This window comes from Microtus ochrogaster, chromosome 5, assembly GCF_000317375.1.
Source record: "Microtus ochrogaster isolate Prairie Vole_2 chromosome 5, MicOch1.0, whole genome shotgun sequence".
Taxonomy (NCBI): domain Eukaryota; kingdom Metazoa; phylum Chordata; class Mammalia; order Rodentia; family Cricetidae; genus Microtus; species Microtus ochrogaster.
The window spans coordinates 31,132,493-31,148,728 of record NC_022012.1 but is presented as its reverse complement, the minus strand read 5'-3'; the positions used below and the strand labels follow the sequence as shown (position 1 = coordinate 31,148,728).

At 50.6% G+C, this 16,236-nt stretch overlaps 2 protein-coding genes across 2 annotated transcripts; both read right to left on the bottom strand.

Annotated features, from left to right (window-relative positions):
* Window positions 1-10: 10 nt before the first annotated feature.
* On the bottom strand, window positions 11-5,312 carry Vsig2 (V-set and immunoglobulin domain containing 2). The gene is made up of 7 exons (XM_005347051.3): window positions 5,249-5,312; window positions 4,645-4,802; window positions 4,193-4,400; window positions 3,144-3,302; window positions 2,200-2,319; window positions 1,944-2,088; window positions 11-444 (listed from the first exon to the last, which is right to left on the bottom strand). The coding sequence occupies exons 1-7, from the start codon at window positions 5,310-5,312 to the stop codon at window positions 315-317; spliced, it is 984 nt and encodes a 327-aa protein (XP_005347108.1). The 3' UTR covers window positions 11-314.
* Window positions 5,313-6,270: 958 nt separating this feature from the next.
* Esam (endothelial cell adhesion molecule) lies at window positions 6,271-15,396 on the bottom strand. Its single transcript, XM_005347050.2, has 7 exons — window positions 15,222-15,396; window positions 11,741-11,928; window positions 10,293-10,494; window positions 9,955-10,110; window positions 7,762-7,884; window positions 7,366-7,492; window positions 6,271-7,119 (listed from the first exon to the last, which is right to left on the bottom strand). Exons 1-7 carry the CDS (start codon window positions 15,289-15,291, stop codon window positions 6,798-6,800), a joined length of 1,188 nt encoding a protein of 395 aa, XP_005347107.1. The 5' UTR covers window positions 15,292-15,396; the 3' UTR covers window positions 6,271-6,797.
* Between the last annotated feature and the right edge of the window lie 840 nt (window positions 15,397-16,236).

Sequence of the window (16,236 nt, the reverse complement as noted above, 5' to 3'; positions counted from 1 at the left end):
AGGGTGGGAGTCGGGAGGGAATGGGAAGTGAGGGGGGAAGGGTTTGCATCAAGTCTCTAATAGGAGTCGAAACGAACGGAATTGAAGGGCGAAAGGTGTGCAAAGACACCTAGGTTGAAACCTATCCTTTTGACCCAGCCGAACTTCCTGCTTGAGCATCATTTCTGAACTTTCAGATCCATTCCTCTCCTTACTGGTAGTACTCTTTGGGTCACGGAGAGGAGAGGAATTCACCACACCAGTAAAGGAGGTAACATGTTATCCAACGGCTTTAATTATTAACATTACCCCTCACCACCCTCAGGGATCAGAAGTCAGACAACCATAGAGAGTTTGGACTTGGTCGTCACCATGCTGGCGGATGGGGACTTCTCCAGGAGCCCTTTGCTGAAATCGGCCCTCCTAGAAGCTTGCTCAGAAATCCCAGGTGCGGTGGCATCCTCCCTGAAGGATACAAGCAAAGGCATACCGAGGCTAGAAACATCATCCTTCAGGCAACTGTCATCCCCTAACCCAGGAACATTTAAACTTTGCTCTCCTGAGAATCATCTGCAGAATTTTGTTTAAAATTAAGAGAGTCCAGGCCCTGTCTCCCCTGACACACACACTTTGCCTAAGGAGGCACAGAACATGGCCTAAATCTGAGTGTTTAAAACAAGTTCCTAGTGGATTTCTCTAGGCCATCTGAGGGCCACATTTTAAGAGCTGTCCTGAGAGCTGAGGAGATGGCTCAGTGAGTTAGCTATTTCGTTTTTAAGCGGGAGACCTTAAAGTTTAACCCCAAAATCCTTGTAGAGTAAGTCAGGCACGAGCTTGTAATTCCAGAACTGGAAAGATGGAGAGAGGTGGATGGATCCCTGGGGCTGACTTGCCATCTAGCAAAGTTGTCCCCTGACTTCCACATGGGTGACAGAGCACATACACCCTTCCACGCAGGTACAATATGAACACACAATAAATAACCTTCCTAAAAGGGCCACATACGTGCACACTTACCTGTATGATCACATACACACGTACATTTGTACACATGCAGACACACACACAAAGAAATGACCAGGTATGGTGGTGCACACCGTTAATCCTAGTACTTGGGAGCAGAAACATGAGGATCTCTGTGAGCTTGAGGTCAGCCCTAAATCTACATAAGACTTGAGGGCCAGCCAAGGCTACCTAGTGAGACCCTGTCTCAGGAAAGCAAAAGAAATGCTATACCAATCCCTGTTCTGACCCCATGCCTTGCAGCCAAAGTGTCAAGTGTATAACACAGAGAGCTTCGGCCTTTTGTGTTTGCCATTCCCAGAATAACTAATCTCAGGACAAATGCCACTCCCGGCATCCACCATCCATCTCCCTTCAGTACTTCCATGTGAGATGTGTGTGTGTGTGTGTGTGTGTGTGTGTGTGTGTGTGTCTCACATGGAAATATGTATGATTACACACACACACACACACACACATATATATATACATACATACTTAAAAGCATTAAGTGAGGCATGTACATATATATGGATACTGTTGTGTATCTATGTATACACATTAAGAACAGAAAGAAACAGGGGTAGTGGCACAGCCTTTAATCCCAGCACTTGAGAAGCAGAGGAATCTCTGTAAGTCTGAGGCCAGCCTGGTCTACAGAGTGAGTTCCAGGACAACCAGGGCTACACAGAGAAATTCTGTCTTGAAAACAAACAAAGAAATAAAACAAAAAGAACCAAAGGAAAAAATTTCATTGTGAAGAGGAGGATCATCAATGCAGTCCTGCAAACTGAGCTATTCCTATCTTAGCTTATGAACCCATTCCTCCATCCTGTGCCAGAGCTGAGCACCAACTCCCATCCTTAAACACTTCCAATGACATCAGCCTGAAGGCTGGAGACATCCACTTTGAGCCTAAGATCTTTCATTGCCCTCGGCACCATCCCAGTTTTCCTGCTCACCGAAGGTCACTACCCCTGTATGTCTCCTTGGGCTCCTTCTTCCTCTCTTTCTGGAACCTGATCAAGCAGAATGCAGCAACTGACAGCAGCAGCACACCCAGGAGCACCCCAATCAGTGTCCCGGCCACTCGGCCTTCAGATGAGTCTAGGGAGACAGGACCGTCAGAGTTGCCAAAGTTTTGGGCCCACTCTTAGAATGTCATGTAGTCTTCCCAAGCCAAACCTTTCCCACAGGGCTCTACACAGTATCCCCTACCAGTCACTGAGAGGTCTAGCTCGCAGGAGGCACTGCCCCTCTGGTTGCTGGCCACACAACGGTAGGTGCCAGAGGAGGTCAGAGAGAGATTGGTGAGGATGAGCTTGCCAGACACTTCATCTAGAGAATGAGAAGAAAGTGAGTTACCATGCATTCAATTCACATGAGGCCATGCTACCACTACAATAGCTCAATGCATCCAGTCCTTAAAACAGTCTACCAAGAAAGGTCTAACCCCCTTGATTGGAGGGAATCCTGGCTCAACGGGAGTAATTTGAGAAGACCCAGAGAGGAAGTCCAAAGCCAGTACAGCTTCTGCAACCTTGCCACCCCCATCCAGCTGCTTTCTTCTGGGAGGAGAAACTGCATGTACAGGAAGGTGAAATGCAAGGTGGGGTGTTTACTGGATGAGCTCAGAATCCTGAGTATTAGCAAAAGTCTTAATAACTAAACATCCATCTTCTAGAATAGCTGTAAGCTGACCCAACTGCTTTTCTGAACTCCGCTGCCTCCGAAGGCAGAGAACTAGGGGAGGAAACTTGCTGGATAAAGGGGTTTACTGGAATGGTAGCTAAAGAATGAAACAGGACATCTGGAACCAACAAAAGGAAACTAAGGCTCTCCAGAGAAACCTATCAAATGTTTGAGGCAGTCCATGCTACTCTTTTGTTTCCTCTAGGGGGTTTGGAAGCAATTTGTGGCCCCTTAAGAAATCCCCAATGAGTGGACAAATAGGAACTGGAAGACAGTTCCCTGCCCCCTACTCTCCCAGGCTATCAGGATATTTAGAAGTATTTCCCAAGCAGCAGCAGGAAGACAGACAGGAAGGCATGAATACAAGAAAGGAGGGAATGGGCCTTAGTCATGAACTGGTGTGGGGTGTGGGGTTTAGAGACCCAATATTAGGTCTCCAACCCCATCTCCACAATACCCTGCACTCTTACCTTGAACCATGCTACCAGGAGGAGGTGTAGGAAAAGATCCGAGCCGGACCCAGTTGTACACGGGCTTGGGTGCTCCCTCGGAGGAGCTGCATTTCAGTGCAACAGAGCCTCCCACCAAGGTTTGCCCACTGTGGCTGCATTCGGGCTCACTGGGGGCCACTGCAAATTTCACAGAAGAACCTCAGTGGATCCTCCCATCCCAGACCTGATGAGGTCAACACTTTCTGTTTGAACATCTTCGCCAAATCGTGGTTCATACCTCGGGAGTGATTTCCACTCCCGGGGATTCTAAGTCTTAGAAAGGTCTTCCTCATTCTGAGCCCAAGCACGTTGTTAATACAATAGGCGCTGATTAATTACAGTTTTTGTCACTAGGGCCCATAAATAGAGAAATTACAGTTTCTTCTCCACATCAAGTCCCTTCAGATATTTGAATATACAGGACACACACCATATCTTAGGTCTTCTCTTTTTTATATAAACATCCCTGTCTGCTCTCAAAACTTCTTGCTCAGCTTTGAACAGGCTCTGACTTAGGGTGAGATGGAAGCTCTGAACACAATATGGTACTCAGTTATAGAGGCTTTGTTCCTCTAATGGCCCCTTCCCTTCTTTGTCACTGACATTGGGTGCGACAGAATCCAAATATGAGGTTTCTGAATGAATGGGGGGAGCTAGTGGAGTATGGCTGAGCCCCCCCCATAGTTGGTTCTCTTTCTTTCTCTTTGCTTTCCTCTCTTTCTATATGTTTCTCCTCTCTCTCTCTCTCTCTCTCTCTCTCTCTCTCTCTCTCTCTGTCTCTCTCTCTCTCTCTCTCTGTGTGTCTCTCCTTCCCTCTCTCTTCCTCCTCCCCTCCCCCCACATTGATACTAGGCCCTAAGGGAGATACTGTGGGGTGGAGTTGGAGTATAACCATCTAGATTAAAAGTCTTGGGAAGGGATAACGTTTTCTGGAGGCTCCCAATGCAGCTGTGGACTTGGACTTCAAATCAGGACAGGAGTGGGGGGGGGGGCAGGGTCAGTGCACACTTAGAAGGTAGGAGCCTTACCAAGCACGGTAAGGTTGATTAACCCCAACCCATTGGTGTAGAAATCTGGGGGGTTGTTAACGTTGCAGAGGTAGGTTCCAGTGTCTGAGGGGCGGAGGTCAGTCAGTTTCAGAGTAGCCACTCCTCCTGTGGGGGGGTTGTGGAGAAGGCTGGCCCGATCTGCTTTAGAGCCAGTGGGATACAGGTGGTCATTGGTGAAGTACAGGATCTAAGAAGAAGCCCAAGGTGTTCATGTCCCCTATGTATACTATACTATCAACCCCACACCACCTCGGGTTCCGTGAATTTGTTAACTGAAACAGGTTATGCTTGCTAAGGGGAATTGAACATAGGAGCTGTGGAAAGGAAGGGAGAATGTAGGGCCAAAGTAGCTGAAGCCCCAGGAGGTAAACGCCCTCCCCACCCTTCATCCTGGCCAACCCCAGCAGGCAGGCACAGCTGCCCTGACTCACAGGAAGAGATGCAGAGATGGGTTTCCCAGGTTGCACAAAGCTCCACTCCAAGGCGAAGTTGTCCCCCACGGACGTGCTGTACCTGCAGCTCAGCTCTGCTGTCTTGCCCTTGGGCATGCTCAGTGGCTCAGTGGGCACGGTCACCTCCACAGCTAGCCCTGGGCCTGAGGAACCCAATCCCACCGATCTGGAGGGTCCGTCCCACACTACCGTGATTGTTTAGAGGCGGGGGCTTCCCTTGCCACAGCGCAACACCTCCTTCAATTCAACCCCTTGTCTCCTGAAACTAGGTTTCCGGGAGGGAGGAGCCCACGACCCAACCCGGTTTTTGTGTGTAAAAGGTCCAAGACTGGGCAGGTATGAGGATGTATTGACAGAAAAGGAAACAAGAAAAGGCCCTGCCGTGGGAAATCCTTAGATGGTGAAAGAGGCTGAATTCATTAGCCGGCCAGCTTGCCTCCCTGCTCCTTCCTCCCTGCTTTCAATGGTCCCTTCCCAGCCTGGCACAATGGCTCCTGGCCTGATGGAAGGAGCTGGCCAGGTAAGCCTCGCCCTGCCCCCAGCTCGCTCTTGCTTAGGTTCAGCCCTCCCAGCCTCTCCTCACCGCTCAGGCACACGAAGCCCAGCAAGGATCCGCAGAGGAAAGCCCCCACCAGGGCCCAGGCCATGGTCACAACTGTCTCCTGGTCCTGTCTTCTGTTAGTCGGAGGACGGAAGAGTATAGGAAAGCCCAAGGGCAGCGCCTTGTGCTGGGCAGGAGAGAGACTGGCTATCTCAGAGCAAACAAGGGCAGAGGCGGGCATCCCCAAGTAAGGGAAACGCTCCTCCCTCCACCAGGCCCGATTCTGGGATCCTTCTTCCGCCCTAATTTCCCCCTAATTTCTGAAGCTTCCAGGCTCTGGAGAAGGAGCGGGGCTTGGGTAGTGCACGCTAAAGACAAGGATTTATAACTGGAACTCTACTAGGAAAGTGTGTTTGGCAGGAGAGAAGGCAGTCTGATACCCACTGACTGAAGGTGTCACCTTGGGGGCCATAGACAGACAGCAAGCTTGCATCCCTGGGAGCAAAGGAGGTCCTGAACTCTTCAGAGATCTCCTTCCCACCACCGACAAGGGTAAATAAGAGTCTCTTCAGGGAAGCTACACCCACATCTCCATCTGAGAGCCACTAAGGACAGAGAAACTGAGGTCTGAAGATCCCCACTGCACCACATCTTAAGTCTTCCCTCAACTGGCAAAGGGGATAGCTACCCAAAGAGTAGGAAGATGCATTTGTTTACAGATGCAGAGGCATGGGAAAGAGAATGCAGGTGAGGCTCCTCTCCTCAGCCCCAGAGACAAAGAGCAAAGCAATGCAGTGCCCAGAGCACCAGCAACAAGTGCTCTGGTTCTTCATCTTCCTCCCACCTCTCCACCCCCCACCTCCGGTTGCTCAGGTTATATTAGGGGCTCCTCAACCTCGGGCTTTTGGCACCTTCCCTTTCCATACAACAGTGAATGGCCCTTCTACAAACTCTAAAAAACCTAAAAGTCAATAAGCCCCGCAGTCGTATAAAGTCTTCTGGACGCACAGCCTGAATAGGTAAGATCTACTGCATAGCCTCCCGCAACTCAGGTTCTGTGAAGCCCTAGTTAGCAAAAGTGACTTGATTACTAGTCCATGAAAACGCCAAGTATCTTTATTGAAATTTGCAAAATAAAAACAAAAACACTGATTTCAAGTTAGTTTTTAAAACGTCTTCCCTACCCCCTGCTCCAACAAAACCCAGCCAAGCCAGCAGGACAGGTTATATTAATACAGGGAGCTGGAGAGGGAAGCAAAGGACAGCATTCGACAGGGTGTCTTTACAGACCACAGAGCCAGGGGCCTCACTGACCGGCAGTCTCCTCCAGGGCCCTTGGAGGGTGGCCAGTCTCAGCAACATTCATCTGGCTTCGCAGGGAAGAGGTGGAGCCCACCCCCCACCTCGGGCCCATTTCCTTTGTTTCTCATTTGACCCAGACTTTGATCTTACTGACGCCCAGTTTTCCAACAATAAAAGGGAGGTAGGGGCAGAGGACTGGAGGTCGAGAGTGTGGTTGTCCCCCCAAGATTCAGTCCTCTGTGTCACAGGAAGGTGAGATGCCAGATGTAGTCAATGGGTGCCTGGACCATCACACGAGAGACCCAGCCTGACTCTGAGCAGGCACCATGACAGGTACGGCACCCATGCGGCTCAGGGCAGAAGAAGAAACCCCACCTGGGCTCAGGGATACTGCCTGAGGCGGGGGTCCATCTGTCCTGGGCAGTCTTGGTGAGGATAGGGCCTGGCTAGAGATGCTAGGTGTGGGGGTAAATGTGCCGGGTCTTGGAGGAGCAGCAGTCTTGGGTGGCCGGAGAGCCCGTGCTGAGGAGACGGAGGAAAGTGTTCCGTTCTTGGAGATGGTGTCTGAGCCTTTGGTCCAAGGCAAGGTCCGAGGAGCAATGGCATCTTCCCTGATCATCAAAGAAGCAACACATCAGAAGCCGAAAGGAGAAAGGGGAAAGAGCTCCTACCTGTCTGTCTTTCTGCCCCTCCACACACATACACCAATTCCCATTTTCTCTTCCCTTAAATCTTCTCTCAAGAATGTTGCTATGGTTCCCGTTCATTTTTCCATTAAAAATGGCAGAGGCCTGAATCCCAGACTCCAGAGAAAAGTCAGAAAAGTTCCCACCTCCTCAAAGGTCAGGGACACCTACTTGATGTCATTGGCCAGCTCCTCCAGGGTCTTGGTCCGGCGTTGGTACAACAAGACCAGTCCAGCCAGCAGCACCAACCCAACAAGAGTGCCCACAACAGCTCCAACAACCACAGCAGCCTTAGACCCTGAAAAATCCTTAGTGTCAGGGGGAGGGACAGTTTCCCATTCCTTGTCCACTCATGCTCCACTACTCAACTATCACCGTTACGTTCGCCTTTTTCTCTGGTAGGATGGGGGTAGAAAATGGCCAGACACTGACCAAACGTTGACCTGGCTTTGACCGTGTTCAGTGCCCAGTCATGGTTCAGTGAGAAGCCTCAGCACGCAGGCTTCTTCTTTTCCTGCAAAGCCACCCACCGACCACACTTCTTCGCCACACTTACCCCTCACTGACCTGTCATCACTTCCAGGGTCACGTTGCACTTGGAAAAGCCCACTCTGTTTTGGGCCTTGCAGACATAGACTCCAGACATGGAAGTGGAAATGTTGGTGAGCTTTAAGGATCCACGGACGGCATCTACGGACACAATTTAGCTATCAGTCCAAGGGCCAACGTTTCCATTAAGAAAGCATATACACCGTGCCCTACTTCTGGAATGTCCTCTTTGAGTCTCTGAAAGTCTCTGCTTATCCATGGCCTTATGAGTCTGAAGAATGTGGCAGCACTCTGGGCTCTGCGCACAGGCTAACTCAACCCCTGCTCCATTTCTACACTCGGCACTTCCGACTGATGTCTTAACAGGAAGTGCCACACAGAAATCCAAAGCATCGTTCGACATTTGTTTCTGAAAGGCAATGTGAAGGGAGAAGGGGGCAGAAAAAAACATTTGGCTAGGAACTAGAAATGTTGGGATCCCAAACACCCCATATGAGCCTTGTGGGTCCCCACTTCTTCATCTGTGAATGCTCCTTACCTGGTGGGGCTAAAAAGATTGTATAGACTAACCATTCTGATCATTTGACTATTGATTGTGCTGGAGTCCAGCCTGAGCTCTTTACCTGTACTAGTTTGTCAAACAAAAAATACCTATTCACGGAGCCCTTTCTGAATTATTATATACTTACTAAATGCGCATATGTGGGGCTAAGGAAATAGTTCAGCAAAGTGCTGGCCAGACGTCTTAGACAGATCAGCAAAGGTAGATCCCAATGAGAGACCCTGTGTCAAATCCTAGAGCAGATAGCCCCTGAGAGTGATACCAAGTGACAGTGGCCTTCACACGCATGCTCAAGCATACACACTCAATTTCTATTTGAGGAGAAAAGTCAAACGGGCCTCAGGGGTTTAATTCAGTAGTAAAATTGATGCTTAGAATGTGAAAGACCCTGGGCTCCATCCATACACCAATAAAACAAAAATAAATAGGTTCAGTGAAAAGCAGAAAAGGGGAAAAAGGAAAATATTTATACCCACACCTACACCCAGCAATTAACACTTTGCTTTACTTATGTTATTTCTTCCTCTTCTCCCACTGACATTTTAAAGTAATATTTTGGGGCCAATGAGATGGTTCGGTGAGTAAAAACACTTGCCACACAAGCCTGGCCATCTGCATTCAGTCCCTGAAACCCACCCAAAAGTGAAAAGAGAGAATCAACTCCACAAAGTTGTCCTCTATCGTGTGCCATGGCACACACACGCACACACCCATCATTCACAACAATAATGGTAATAAATAACTTATTTAAAATAACACTTCAAAATATATCTTCAAAAACAATATCCATTAAGCTGGGTGTGGTTATGCTCAGCTTTAATGTCAGCACTTTGGAGGCAGAGACAGGCAGATCTCTGGGAGTTTAAGGTCAGTCTGGTCTACATAGTGAGTTCTAGGACAGCCAGAGATACATAGTGAGCCTCTGTCTTGAAAGAAACCCTGTTATTTCATACAATCAAAATACCATTGCAAAGCCTCAGCAATTAGTAATGAACTTCTAAAGTTATCTAATACTTATACTTAAAATATTCCAGTTGCTGAGCCTGGTAGTGTAATCCCAGCACTCAGGAGGCTAAGGCAGAAGGATCATTAGTTTGAGGCCAACCTTAGCTACATAGCAAGACTCTGTAAAAAAACTAAAGAAGCTTGGGGTGTGACTCACTGTTCGAGTGCCTGCCTTTTATGTACAAGGTCATGAATTCAATTGCCAGCATATCTCTCTCTCTCTCTCTCTCTCTCTCTCTCTCTCTCTCTCTCTCTCTCACACACACACACACACACACACACACACACACACACACACACACACAATTCCCCCAAATATTTTTTATAGCTGGTGTGTATAAATCTCATTTTACAAATAAGGGAATGGGAGTTGGGAGTATAGTATAGTCACAAAGTTATTGAGTGGCAGGACTGGAATTTGAAGCAGCAAGCAGTTTAGCTCCAGACCTCGGTACCACTATATGCAAAAGTTCTTGGAAGCGTAGAGCATAGCACCTTCACTTAATATGACATCTTTTTCACCCTCTTTCCACATCTCCTGTCCTTTTCTGCAATGCCTACCCTTGTCACCCCAGTCTGGGAGAGACCTCTCGTCCTTCCCCATCTGTCGTCACTGTGTCAGTGACCTCTAGAAATCCTCTTACCTAAGGTTGGTCCAAAGAAGACCTGGGCGGATGGGGCCAGCTTCTCCCACTGATATTGTGCAGTAGGCTTACTCCTTGGGGACTTGCAGTTCAGGGTCACATTGGTCCCCACATAGGGTGCACCCTGGAAACTACAGGATGGAGGAGCTGGAGGAACTAGAGAAGGGAAGATAGGTTACAACCCTTACCTTGAGGACCTCCAGGTTCCCCTCCAGCAATCTCTTGTAATTCCACATTTCATCCCCAGGTCTTATACTCAGCCACTTGAGAGGGAGACCTTTCTGGCCTCCCTTGTGCTGGAGTGAGAAGGGACCCAGAGATATGCTCTCCTTACTCACCCAGCACTTTGAGCTCTATGCTTTTGCTGCTGTGACCCATGGCTGTGCTTCCACCATCTTGCACATTGATAGAACAGCGGTAGGTTCCAGAGTCTTCCTCCTGGAGGGCCTCCAGCCTCAGGGACACATTCCGCGTGGTGATAGAATGGACAAGGGATACTCGAGGTTTATTGGACACAGCCCCATTGAAATAGGACAACACCTAGTGGGGACAGGACATCTGGCTCAGCCTGTGTCCCTCCTCCAAAATGGACTTCCTCACAACCTCCTCATGTGAACCACCTTCCTTTCCCATGTACAGACCATCTCTTTCGCTTGTATGGTGGCTTTTTAGGTGAAATTTAGATTGTAGATTGTTAAGATGTGAAAGTTCTACCATTGGAGCACACATCTTTTTAAAAAGGAGAAAAGATTTTTATTTCTTCACTTTAAAAGTTATGGCTGTCCAGGTGGAGGTGATGCATGACTTTCATCCCAGCACTCGGGAGGCAGAGGCAGGCGGATCTCTGAGTTCGAGAACAGCCTGGTCTACAGGGTGAGTGAGTTCCAAGACAGCCAGGGATATGTGGGTGAGAGGGAGGAAGAAAGGTACGGTTGGGTGGGATAGCTCAGTCTCTGGTGTCTTACAGCCATGAAGATCTTTAAAATCAATGCAAACAACCAAAGAATCCCAGCACAGTGGAGCACTTATAACCCTGAATCTGGAAAGTCACAAAAAGTGGTCTCTGGGACTAGTCCAATGGGTGCGCTCCAATGCTAGTGTGAGGCCCTTTCTCAAAAACAAGGTAGATAGTGCCTGAAGGATGATGCCAAGGTTGACATCTGACTCTCACATGCTTGTGTACATGAGCATGTACACCAAGTACATACATCAGCATGCACGCACATACAAACCCGCACATAGACAAACATCATGATGATGATGATGATGATGATGATGATGATGATGATGATGATGATGATGATTTGGGAGGAAAGGGGAGGGGATATGTGGAAGGCAAGTGGATCCAGGAAGAGATATGGCCTGTACTTGACAACTTCTCAAGCCCAAAAATGTTAACACACAGCATGTGGAACTTTTAAAATTGATGATGCCCCCTCCTTTAACCTCAGTGTTTGGGAGGCAGAGGCAGGAGGTGTCTGTGAGGCCAGCTGAATCTACTGGGTGTGACTGAGTCTCCAAAAAGAAAACAGCTATGTTTCACTCACTCTACGTTTCCTCAGTACTTCTAGCGCCCCCACCCCCACCCTGCACGCACGCACGCATGCGTGCCTGCCTCTGTGCTTTAACCAGGCTTAATGTGCTGGATTTCACAATGAGAACCAACACCAATACTGTGAGGTCGCTTGCTCTTCCCTATTTCCCTATACCTTTGGCTTCCTCCCTCATTCTCCAACATCTCATCCCTACATCCCTAGGTTGTCATTGGCTAAGACTTTCCCCTCACCTGGTTTAGTTCCTTCCCTTCTTGTTCCAAGTACCAAAACAGGAGGGGCTCCTCCCAAGGGTGGGACGAAGACTGCTCTGGCGTCATCGTGTACCAGACGGGGAGCACCACTTCCTCTCCCTCTACTGCCTCCAATTTGTTGAGGCCGGCGGGCACGTGCAGCTCTGGCTGAGCCAGCGAGAAGGAAGCTGAAATCAGAGCAAGGAGGTGTGAGCTCCCAGGGCTAGCTCCCTGGTCAGCCCAAAGGTCCTGACCAACGTCAGTCGCTTGACAGGGAAGGAGGGGGCGGGGAGTAATATCCCTCGAGGAGGAACAAAGCCTGGAGGACTATCCGGAGACCTGTTTCCCAAGGTCCTGCTCCTCTTCACTCCGAAGTATTGCGTCTAGAGTGGGAATGAGACCACATTTCTATGTCTTCATTCTAATCCAGAGGTACAGAATCTTAGCAGATTCCAGAAGGGGAGGAGCGATTCCAGAAGGGAAGGCAGACCTACTTTTCATCCACACTCCACGTTACACACTTGCTCCTCCAATCTTCTTGGTGAAAAGCAAGGGAAAATGGAGGTGCTGGTCTAGGTCATCCAGACTCCATGGGCAGATTTGGGGGGGGGGGTGGCAGGCGAGGGATTGAGCAGTTACTCATTAACCACGCGGTTCCTTCTGAACCACCGATTGCGAGCATGAGTTCTGTGCTTCCCAGCTCCTGTGCCAGTCGGTGACTAGGGGAATCCCAGGCCTCCGCTCAGTTCCATGGAGTCTGCTATGCTAGGAAAACGCATGACTGAGACCCAGCCAAATCCTCGAGAAGACTTTTGGCTATCAAAGCAAGTGCCGCTGGGTTGCAGGGAATTTCAGAGAGGGATGTGAGGACAGTCTTCTCACAAGTACAAAACTCCCCGTGCGTGCATCCTGCGTCCGGTGAACAGGGGTGTCAGTTTCAGTTAGGGGAACACTGATGGCACTCCAATGCCAGGAACACTTGCTTTTTGCTCTTCGAAGGGGCGAGAGGGTGTGCAGTGTTAAAGGTTTTGGAAAAATAACTTTGAATGAGTACAGAACCGAGCCTGGGGACTCGAACGGCTCTGGTCCCGGGCCCTGCTCTCCCGGGATCAGAACACTCGTCGGCACTCGGAACTAGCTGCCACCTTGGAGAAGCTGAGCGGGCGGCAATAGCTCAGAAGCCGCACACCGACTGTGCTGGCAGAGCCTGGCGGAAGGCTCGGGAGACTCGGAACCCACCGAGCCAGGATGAGCGCCTCCCCCATCGCTTCCCGGCCTCGTCTTAACCCAGGACCCCACCCCTATTCCTTGTCCTTCGTGGCATCCCCCACCCCTTACATTTCCTGGCGGGTCCCCGCGGTAGGAGCAGGAAACTTGCGCCCGCCGATAAGGCAGAAGACAATGAAGCCGGGGCCGCTAGACCGGAGGCTCTTCAGGCGAAAACAACCCCGCCTTGAGAAGCTCCACTTCCCCCAGAGACTTTGCCTGCTGGCGCACCTGGAGACTCCTGGCGGCGGTCGCTCTTCCCTAGCCTTTTCAGAAACACTCGCTGTAAGGCCAGTTACAAGGGGAAATGGTCTGTGCCCAGATGGACTCGAGCTTGGCTCGCCAAGGGTGCACTATCTGTCTACTCTAGGTTTTTGCATTTGCAGTTTGCAAAGTGGGGGCGATGGGGGAGCGGGAGTGAGATGCAGCGATGGACACACTTATTCGTTCAGTGGGAAGCTGGAGTGCAAGAGGTCCTGAGATTTCCCAGCCCTCTGCTCTGGCGTCACTTGGAACGGAAGACCCCTAATTGGTCAGACCTTTTGGTAACTGGGTGCCACATGGAGGAAAATGGGGAGTTACTGGGTTCCAGTGATGGACTCTGGATCAGCTCAAGAATAGCATCATTTGGCCCAGTCTGAGACCAGAGTGAGAAGACAGGCGAAGGGCCTAAGCAGAGCGAATGGGCCCTGCTCCCCAGGGCTACTATTTTTAGTTTCCCTCTTTCTCTGAGAAACTCCCCTTGTGGGCTTCTCACGCTCCAGGGGCAGCTATGAGCCACGAAGGAGCAGTTGGAGCACGAGGGCCTTGTTGCCTTGTGCCTTCCCTAGGAGCTGCGAGCCCATTTAACCCTCCAGAGGCCAAGAAGGGCAACCTCCATGACATCATACAGCAACTTAGGCTCTGGGTCTTTGATATGACAAACTAAGTCTCGATGCTGAAAGGGGGGAGGGGCCCACGAGTGACCTGCAGAGGATGTCTGTGATGCCCAGGCATCCAGTATAGATTTTTTTTTCTCTCCCTTGCTTGGAGACTGATACTGCCCCTTCCAACACCGAAGAGTCAGATTGAGAAAGAATGTAGAAAAGAAACAGAACCTGAGGTTGAAGATGCAAAAGTAGAGTGGAGAAGCTGAAGGAGCAGGAAATTCTCTAAGCTTTGGACGGCTAGGGAGGGTGGAAGTTCATGAGACTCATGGATCTGGGGTCCTTAAGATCCCAGGCCCTCAACACCACTGGCTCACAGGCTGACGGGCTGTGGGCAGGAACAAAGGGATCCCCTCCGATGTGACTGAATTTTACTCCACATTCTTCCAGGTCTTGCTTGCTCTGGCATTCTCTAGCTTGAGAAAGGAGTTAAAGCCCAGGACGTCAAACCCAGATAGCAAAATAGGCCCGGGAATAACTAATAGTGAACTTGGTTCCTACTGAATCTTTTCTCTCCAGCTAGAGCACTGGGTCACTGTCAGCTACTGCTAGATGTCCCAGGAAGCTCTCCCAAGCACTTCTGGCTTCAGGAGGTTCCTTCCTCTTGGACACTTTAGCACCCTTTCCCTGTTTTCCTTGTTCCTTCCGATCCATCCGAGAAAAGATAAGGCTAATGGTAGACCTGAGAATGTGCTGTGTTACTAGTCTCCGCTTTTGACCTCTTCCCGAATTTCCTGTGTCCAAATGACCTCATGGTCAGGCTTTGGGGGCATCTCCTTTGATTTCCAGGGCGGGAAGCAGGAGGGAAAGAAAGCAATGTGGTGGGGGAAACGCTGTGACGTAAAGTACTGACTTGGAGTACTTGCGTCAAGGCGGAGGACCAGACATTCCCCCAGGGATCTTTCATATCAGCTTGAATGGGAGGGGGGAGTGGAATTAAGTCCGTAAGCTCTTTAGTCACGGTTTCATCTGGTGCCTCAGCTTATCCAGCCGAGATGAGTGGGGGTGGCGAGGACACGGGAATAGCTGCCCCAACTCATCCCAGAGGTCTTGCCTGGAGATGCCTCCATCCCCTCCCAACACCGCACCCCACACCAAAGCTGGGAGCTGTTCTGGCCATAGAAGGGAGAAAACATAGCACCAACCGGGGACACCCTGAAGTGGAGGATGATGAAGAAAGACAAGAATGTCAGGCAAAAGTCGCGTCACAACCACTCCCAAAGTCCTCCCTAGGATCTAGGATGGGATCTATGTGGTCAAAGACCCTCCAGGCCCGAGGTTTGACTCACCGAGGGTACTCAGTCCCAGGAACAAAACCCGCAGCAAGTTGGGCTCGGGGATTCCAGCCGGAATAATCATGGCCCTTCTTGGGTACTCAGAACAGTTGGGGCACACACTGTCTACAGGTGCTGTGGTAAGCGGCGGCAACTCGAATGCGCACAGGAACCAGGCTACTGGCAAGTGTGGCTCCAACCCAAGTCTGCGGGTGTGCGGATGGAGAGGTGGGGTGGGGACCAACTGGACAGGGGGCGGGGCATTCAAAGGGGTGGAGAGGTCACCGTCCTGCAGGGCGCGGCGCTAGTGACTCGCAGCGGGGGAGGAGAGCTCTGCCCGAGCTCGGAAGGCCGAATCCGCTGCCTCTGTCCGTTTACTCTTCGTGCTAGGGTTGGCGAGGTCGTGGTACCCCGTGAACCAGCCCGAGGAGTCATGTACACCTCCTGCGCAGGCGTTGGGCATTGAGGTGACATAAAAGGAATGGGAAACTAAACCAAGTCTAGGAGCCACCCTCACCCGACACTAAAAGCCCAGCAGCTGTGGCCAAAATGGCCCGCTCCAAGCCCGGGGTGCTGTGTCGCAGAGCGACCTCCACAGAGGAAGAAGGGGCCCTTGCTGTGTGTGGAGTGCGAGGTCAGATGGGCCAGGCGCAGCTGACGAGGTGGGGATTCGAACTTTCGTCCAGCTCCCTCTCAGCCTGGCTCAGGCTCGAGGCTCCAGGCGAGGAAGTCTAGGATAGCAGACACCACAGGCCTTACTTCTCCTAGGGCTAGAGAGGGGCCGGTTCTCCAGAACTTCCAGAAACTGAGGCCCGAGGGAGTCGCGGCCTTTAGCCTCATTGCTGCAAACAGGGAAGACTGGTACAAGGAAACTGAGCAGGAAACCGAGGCGACTGTCCCCAGCTCCTCATCCTTAATGCGGACTGGGGAGGAGGGACAGCAGCAGGGGGACCGGATATAAATTTCCTTTTCTTCTGTCCAGCCACTGGTGTCTTCACTGCTGACCATCCCTTGCAGTGAACGGCTTAGG

Excerpts from the sequence above, each read along its gene's own strand:
- Vsig2 (XM_005347051.3), bottom strand. The coding sequence starts at position 5,312 with ATGGCCTGGGCCCTGGTGGGGGCTTTCCTCTGCGGATCCTTGCTGGGC. Across the intron at positions 3,303-4,192 it reads AATCAACCTTACCGTGCTTG|TGGCCCCCAGTGAGCCCGAA; the intron begins GTAAGGCTCCTA and ends TGAAATTTGCAG. Across the intron at positions 2,320-3,143 it reads TCCTGGTAGCATGGTTCAAG|ATGAAGTGTCTGGCAAGCTC; the intron begins GTAAGAGTGCAG and ends CTCATTCTCTAG.
- Esam (XM_005347050.2), bottom strand. The coding sequence starts at position 15,291 with ATGATTATTCCGGCTGGAATCCCCGAGCCCAACTTGCTGCGGGTTTTG. Across the intron at positions 10,111-10,292 it reads CATAGAGCTCAAAGTGCTGG|TTCCTCCAGCTCCTCCATCC; the intron begins GTGAGTAAGGAG and ends TCCCTTCTCTAG. Across the intron at positions 7,493-7,761 it reads GACCCTGGAAGTGATGACAG|GGTCTAAGGCTGCTGTGGTT; the intron begins GTCAGTGAGGGG and ends AGGATTTTTCAG.